General features: G+C 42.1%; 1 protein-coding gene across 4 annotated transcripts in view; it reads right to left on the bottom strand.

The window, feature by feature from the left end:
• Positions 1-2,845: 2,845 nt before the first annotated feature.
• Positions 2,846-7,510, bottom strand: part of cadm1a (cell adhesion molecule 1a) — a 329,313-nt gene continuing 324,648 nt past the window's right edge. For all 4 annotated transcript variants that reach the window (XM_028421291.1, XM_028421293.1, XM_028421294.1 and 1 more), the window contains 2 exons: positions 6,817-6,945; positions 2,846-3,221 (listed from right to left, as the gene is read on the bottom strand). In XM_028421291.1, the coding sequence (XP_028277092.1) occupies positions 3,103-3,221; positions 6,817-6,945 (248 nt within the window). In that variant the 3' untranslated portion in view covers positions 2,846-3,102. The remainder of the gene's footprint in view (positions 3,222-6,816; positions 6,946-7,510) is intronic.

Below are 7,510 nucleotides of genomic sequence, written 5' to 3'. Positions count from 1 at the left end.
ACAGTGCTCCACCCACAACAAAAAGAAAAAATCAAACTGCACAGATGCTGCAGAAAGTTTGCACGATGCATTTTTTTACAGAAAAATCCTTCTCTAATGCCTTTGGACAACCACCCACCCCCACCCGTACCCCCACCCACCCCTCCCAAAAGTCTCAATGTGGAAAGACTGAATGCTGTCTTCATGCGTGACCATGATATATTAAAGCTATCACACTGGTAATGTGTTGCACACATTGACGAAATCCACTCAAACGCTTTAACATGACAATATAATGTATTGATAAGGCGTGTACACACGGCAAGCAACACAACCTGGGCCCAAAGAATCCATTATTAACCCGATCAGGTAGGGGTCGTAAATGTGTGGCCTTCAAGTGGCATTTTCGGTGGTATTGATATGTGTCATGTGTTGGTATTTATGAAATACCTTTGAAGAAATTGAAGTAGTACAGTGATAGTTATTGATTAACTGGGGAGAAGATCGATATGCAGAGCAAGAAATGTGCACTATGACAACACAAGAGTGTACACAACACAGTTATCTTACACTAGTAAGGGCAACATTGTGGAAATGGTTTCCTCACTGACGATCTGTTTTTTTTTTTAAATCACTTTTATGTTTTTTGAACTGCTCCACAATTCGACATTACTCTTAAACTTGAGTCTGATTTTAGCTTTTAGTTTGAGTCCCAAAACATTGTGCATCAGTGTTTTATGCACTTTTCCTTTGCACATATCATTGTTTGTCCATGTTAAGTTTGTGTTTATTTGGTGTCCACATGTTAAAAACAACATGTATTTTTAATCTGTGGATGCGAGGAATTATTATGCCGCTAAAAGTTAGCTGTTAGTTCGGAAAAAAAGCCTTCCCTCCATAATACACATCGTCTATGAAAACACTGTACACTCATAAGCATGCAAAGCAAACAGTTACATAGTAACTGGCAGCTGTCTACGTAGCCATTAAGCTTGTGGTTATTGGTGTAAAATCTTAAAAAATGATAAGTGCGCTATGTGTATAAAAAAATAAACGCTGGAAGTTTTGATTTTACGTAGTGATAAAATGTGTCATTTATTAACCTAATGCCTTTTTTTAAACATAATACCTGAGGTGAGGTATGGCTGATGCCACTGTCGGAGTTTGTCGTGAGTGTGTGCGGTGAAACAGTCCGCCCACAGCTGTCACATTGTGAGAAGGACTCATTAAGCGTGCTGCTTGCTGTGTGAACACATAATAATGACAAACAATGCCACCAGTTAGACCCTCATTGCCATGTTAAGAAGCCAGGGCATTAATGTAAAACCATAATCCACACCACGGAGCACAACCTTTGTATTAAGTTATGTTACAAACAATTAATTAATGTTGGCATCCCAAGTGCCCCCCAGCTGGCACAGCTAAACGGATTCTCATTCAGTTTTTGGCAGGCGATGGAGAAGCAGACAAGATGGGGTTTCAGCACACAGACGAACATGCAAAAAATACCAAATATTTAAGCACTGAAAAGCTGCTTTGAAGGGAAAATATATATATATACATATATATATTTCAGATGAGCTGATGGAAGCGTAAAGACGTGTCTGTCTCTCTCAAACATTTGCTTTACAGTTCGACAAAACTCACAATGGGTGTGTGTGTGTGATACGATAAAACCCACGAAGCTGGAATTCTAGTAAGTTGTAAAAAATATTTCTTAGTAAGGATTAGTGTACAATACAGCTGTGACTCCATTGGCTTGATTTTACATTGAACTGTGTGTGTGTATAAGATAACATGAAGCCACTGTGATGGGAGGAGCTGGACCTTCTGGAACGAAAATCTGAATGAGTCTTTGTCTGGAGTTTGGTTTAAGGCTGATTTCATCTTTCTTGGCAGCTGATTGGCCGAATATGAAGACCCAATATTTTTCTTTAAACAGCCTCTTTTTAAGACTGTTAAGAGTGTCAAAAAATTATTTTCTTCTTTCCCATTTTATAAGGAAAAAAAACCAAAACAAAACCAAAAGTTTTCTGCTGCTGGGAGAGCAGATGGAAATCAATTGGAACTCATTATTACAACTCAATAAAAAGCCGGCAGGAGGACAGGCCTCCCAACAGGAGAAAAATAATACAGAACAAAAGGAAAGAATTCAAAAATAATGAGACGGCAGCACAGTGAGGAAAAATCATTCTCTTCTCTTTACTAAGAACGTTAATTGTTTAAGAGCCAGAGGAATAAAGTGAGGTTTGCGAAAAATTAACTAGCCTTGTAAAATGGGAATTTAATGTTATCTGCCGCTTCTTTTTGATTTCATCTGTGGTGGTGTTGGAGGAGGTGTGGGGGTGTGGGACTGGTACAACAAACCTGTCCTTTGTACATTGATATGTAAAGCATTCCATGCAGTTTTGGAGCTGTTTGGGGAAGTAATGGCTTGAGACGAATCACAGTATACTGGAAAGAGTTTTGCAGGGGTGTGTGTGTGTGTGTGTGGACACATTTAGAGAAATGAATAAAGTGGCTGTGTAATTCTACCCCCATACGGAAAAAAAAACAAAAAAAAAAGCCAATAGCACACTGATAACTACGAGTGGCGGAATGATGAGAAAGGGAAGCGACGAGGTGATGCAAATGATGCTCAAAACAAAGTATGGATCGGAGAAAAAACAAAAAAAATCGGAACAAGGCACAGAATTTTCTGCAAATGGTTGAACTAAATAAAATTCGTACCAGCAGTTAGGGAGGTGTCGAATGGTGAAGCTCTCTACAGTGATTTCTGGCAACGTCTGGCGCACCTTCCCTTCCTCCCTCCCACCCCCCAACCCCCCCAACCCGACCCCGTTTTCTTGTTACCGAAAACCCCGGCCCGTAACGTTTTTTGTCCTTTTTTGATTTAGATTTTTTTTTTTAAACACACGAAACATTCCATCTACATCTGCAGACTAGACTAAACAATGGTTTAAAACCAGGCCTTCCGTCAAAACTCTCATCTAACCCCTCTACTCTCACTAAAAGTGATCTTCCAACCTCTCTGTCATCCCCGAACCCCCACCCCCCCGTCCCGTCCCCAAAAACAAGCTCAGTGTCCCAAAGAGGACACCAGAGTGAGGGGTCCTGTTTTGATTAGATGTAGTACTCCTTCTTCTCGTCCGAGTTGGTATGGCCACCCTCTGCGTTGATGATGGCTGTGTCTGCGTCCGCTGCATCGTCCGCTCCTTTGGCTTCGTGTGTGAAGTAGGTACCTGAGGAAGAGGAGGAGGAGGAGGAGGAAGAGGAGGAGTGGGGAGAGAGAGGACAGTGTCACGCTCCGGATAATAGCCTGCTGCTCAGATGATACAAAAGATTAAAATGTGCCCCTCCATCTCACAGCACCTAATTATGCAAATCCTTCACCGCGTGCCCATTTACTCACACTGCAAACCAGAAAGCTGTAATATTCCGATTATACAACATTGTCCCTCTTTTTCAGTTAAGATTGGCACCTGAAAATCAGGGTTTTGAAATGATGATGAGTGTGGCGAAGAGCGCGGCTCACACCTTCAAATTAACCTTGTCAAGTTCAAGAAAAAAACAGAGCGAGAACTAGCCCGGCCACTTCAAACCTAATTTACAAGATTTATTCACCTCCTATCACAGGAGAGGTTTAGCAAATCATGGCAACGTTCTTGATAGGATGAGGAAGCGCGTCACCAAAATAAAAGCAGACATTTGTTTGAGGGGATAGAAGCAAGGTGCTCAGTGATGCCGTGACCTGGATAGGATACCACACAGGAGAAAATGTCCTTGTGTGAAGTCATATTTTACCCTCTGTATATAAGGTATATGGTATGATAACATAATGTGAGTCCAGGGGACTCCCTCCTTCCTTTAGCTGGCAATAAAGAAGACAACATAGCATCATCAGTTTTTGATGTCTCTTGCTCTAGCAGATTTTTTTCTCTTTATTAGATTAGGTATACAGCTAGCAGCATCCTTTGGGGTCCATGGAGTAAGGGTTAAAATGCATCCCTGTCTGGAGGCGGGCTCAGTTTACATTGTGTAACAATGATGGTGTGACAGACACGGAAATGACAGTTGTAGCTTCTCCTAAACACTCACTGCACCTCAGAATCTGAAGGGTTCATTCAAATGTATACACTCTATGCTCATCAATCAGTGTAGTGTAGTGTTAGTGGCTTGTTCTTCATGACACAGAGAGCCTGGAAGAAACAAATCATATGGTCCTGGTACCTATGTTTAAGTCATCCACAACCATTCCTGAATCTTCTTGGGGGGGCCACTACAAGACTATTGTCATAGCAGCAGAGCCACGCTGAGCTTCAAACCCTGCCCACAGATCCACCTTGATCCACCTTGACCTAGCTTCTGACACAGTTGTAGCTACTCCTGCTGAGTAAGAATAATGATGACATATGAGAGCCATACATTATGCCAGCATCTAAAAACTCTCTATTATTTGAGTCTTGTAGGAGAGAAACAGCGTGTTGCTTGTCAACAACACATCAGTCTGCAGGAGGGGATTCTATTCAGAAACAAGCGCTGCTGCTAAGGGCCCTTTGTACAAATGCTCCACATGCATTTTCAGTGGCAGTTTAAAGTATTCCTGATCAATATTAGCTTTGTCCGCTGACAGAAAAAATAGGTTTAAAAACACTGGAATTATCCGTTAAGGTTATCTTCTTCCACTCGTACCGCTCCTCGCCTACAGTCTGCGGGTCGTCTCAGGTAACTGTTGTAAAGTTTCTGGCAGAGGCAGTTAAAAGTCGCCTCAAACAGTAATCATTTCTTACCAATTCCAATTTTTCTGAGTGGCTGCTCTGGCCTCACATCTCCACATTGCTCTGCATAGGTGCAGCCACCAATCAGTGTGTGTGTGATTATGTCATGAATATTCATATCTGGCCTGCAGGCACTTTACCTCATAAACAGTTTACCTCTCAAGCCATATGCAATTAGTCAGAGTGGCCTCCGTTTTACGTGCGCGCTCTCATGTTATTGCCATTTTATACTGAAAACGTGTTGTGAGCACGCTTGGAGGAAAACAGCACTGTGACAGTTATTCAGTAGTGAACACTAAAGGATAATTCCAGTTTATTACGAGCTAATGTTTCAAAGTTTTGCCCATTAATTGTTAATATCTGAAAGTAACTGTTGAGAGCTGGAAGTCTGATCATCTATTTGTATTTTTAATCATTCTATTTGGCAGGTTGGCTGCTGTTCTATGTCTCTATATGACATTATGGAGTGAAATATAATCAGAACAGATGATGGCTGAAAACTACAAACATAAAACCCCAAATGGCAACAGGCATAGACGCTGCCTGCACCACATGGTTAAAGATCCAGAGTGAAGGGCTGATGACAGCACAGCTAGTAAACAAGACAAACCACCAGTGGTGACTGATAAGTTTGTGTTCTAAGGTAGAAAAGTGGAAATGAGCTCCGTTTAACACCCAAGGAGGTCCACAGGGACGTGGAGGCAACACCCATGGACCATAGTGAGGAGGTAGGGTGCTGGATTCACAAAATCTGAACTTATCTTCTGCACCTTGAAGACAAAGTGTGTTTGGGACTTTACCATATACAGCCATATGAGATCCACCCATATCAACCTGTATCCCCCATCAACCAGTTAGAGTTGATGAAGTCGCATGGAGGACTTTAACAAAGAACACAACTGTACTTTGGCACCAAGCATCTCCCAGGAGCATGTTGTCTGCTGTTACCGTGTACTGTGGGAAGCAGATTTGGCACGACATGTCAGGATGTCTGTCGATTCTAAAATGGACCCTTGGAAAAGGGTCACATTATAAACAGGGGCTGACTATGCTGATCTCTGAGATGGCTACTGGGGCACATCAACAACAAGAGAGCTCAGGATCCCTGGGCACCTTCCTTTAGAGGTTTGCCAGGCAAGCCCAACTGAAGGAGGACCCGCCGGAGGGATTACATGTTTAGGCTGGCCTGGCAGCTGCCTGGGAATCCCCCAGGAGGAACTGGAAGAGATTGGAGGAGACAGGGTTTTGCTTTGCTTCTTCATTTTGTTACTGAGTAAGCAGTTTAGAAAGTGGATGGATGGATGGTTGTTCCACAAGGACAATGCTTCAGCGCACAAGTCGACTCTCATTCAAGGGGTTCATCTGACTTGTCCTCCTGAGACTACAACCTCCTGTAGGAGCTCAGTGGTGGCAATTTTGGTAGTGAAGATGGCAGCTTTCTGGAAGATGCAGACTTGATGCTCCACAAGACTAAGTGTTAGAATCTCCTACTTCTTTAGGCCTCAAGCTCACTAATCATGTCTCTAACACAGACTATTTAAACCAGAAATGTTTCAATTCACCACTGAGATTCACTGGCAGACAGCTCACATGCTTCTGGGCAGAAATGTGAGGGGAAGTTCTGTATCAGCATTAAAAAAAAAAGGAAAGTGTTTTTTTCTGCACCTTTAATTTGCCTCAATTACAGTACTTCCTTTCCAAAGTGGTTAATGCACCCAATCCCATTTCCTCCTGCATAGGAAATATTAAAGTGTGAAATTTGTTATAGATTGTAATTATTTCTGTGCTATGAGGATGGCATACAAGATTTGTTATACTATGCAGCAGGACTGCATGAAAAATGTAATTTTACTCATCATTGGTAACCCGTACCCTTAATAGATGTCTCTCAGTGATATAAGGACAAGGGAGACAAAAGTAAAGAGGAATATACACTCAATCCACCCATTGGTACAGACAAAAAAGCCTTATCAAGTGTCCTTAAAAATATAAGTAAGCAAATAATAATTTCAGTTTCAGTCAAAGCCCAATTAAAAGTGTTGCATTTTCAGGTTTTTACCTTTGTGTCTCGCAAAATAGCGTCCCAGGACGATGAGTAGACAGAGCATGGCGAACACGACCACGGCCACAACTCCTCCAATAACTGCATGGTCCACCGTTCTGGGTGCTCCTTCTCCAGCTCGTGAATCTGAAAGCAGGAGAGAAAAGAACTGTTGAAACTCACATTGCGTGAACAGCAATCAGCCGCCACCATCCCTGCGGGGGACGTCTGGAAGTTAAGCCTGATAGAGACGTAGATTATGCTGAATGTAAGGCATTTAAATGGAGGAACGCTGGAGCTGCAGTGTCTAAAATGTGCCACTCTAACAGCACTGAAACATGATTGTCTCTTGGAGGAGAGTTGCCGCGGGCTGAAGCCGTCAGTAAATGTAGAGTCTGCTGCTTTTTTTCTTTACAGGAAAAAAAAACATGCAGACACAAATATCAGCAACACCAGCTCTTATTACAGAAGGTCTTTACCAATAAAAATAAAGAAATACATTTCATGTATCCATCCTTTGACAGGACAGTCTTACAGACAAATAATGGCTACACTGTTCCGGAATAAAAGCTCTGAAAACATCAGAGACAAAGGTGAAGATCACTGTCACATAGGATTTTATGGACCATTGGTGTCAATGGAAGGAGTGAACATAAAGATTCTTGCACCAAAACAACATTTTTCATGTGCTAAATATCGCTCTTAGGAGACA

The sequence above is a fragment of the Parambassis ranga genome, chromosome 14 (genome assembly GCF_900634625.1).
Source record: "Parambassis ranga chromosome 14, fParRan2.1, whole genome shotgun sequence".
Lineage (NCBI taxonomy): Eukaryota > Metazoa > Chordata > Actinopteri > Ambassidae > Parambassis > Parambassis ranga.
This window is presented reverse-complemented; position numbering and strand designations above follow the sequence as displayed.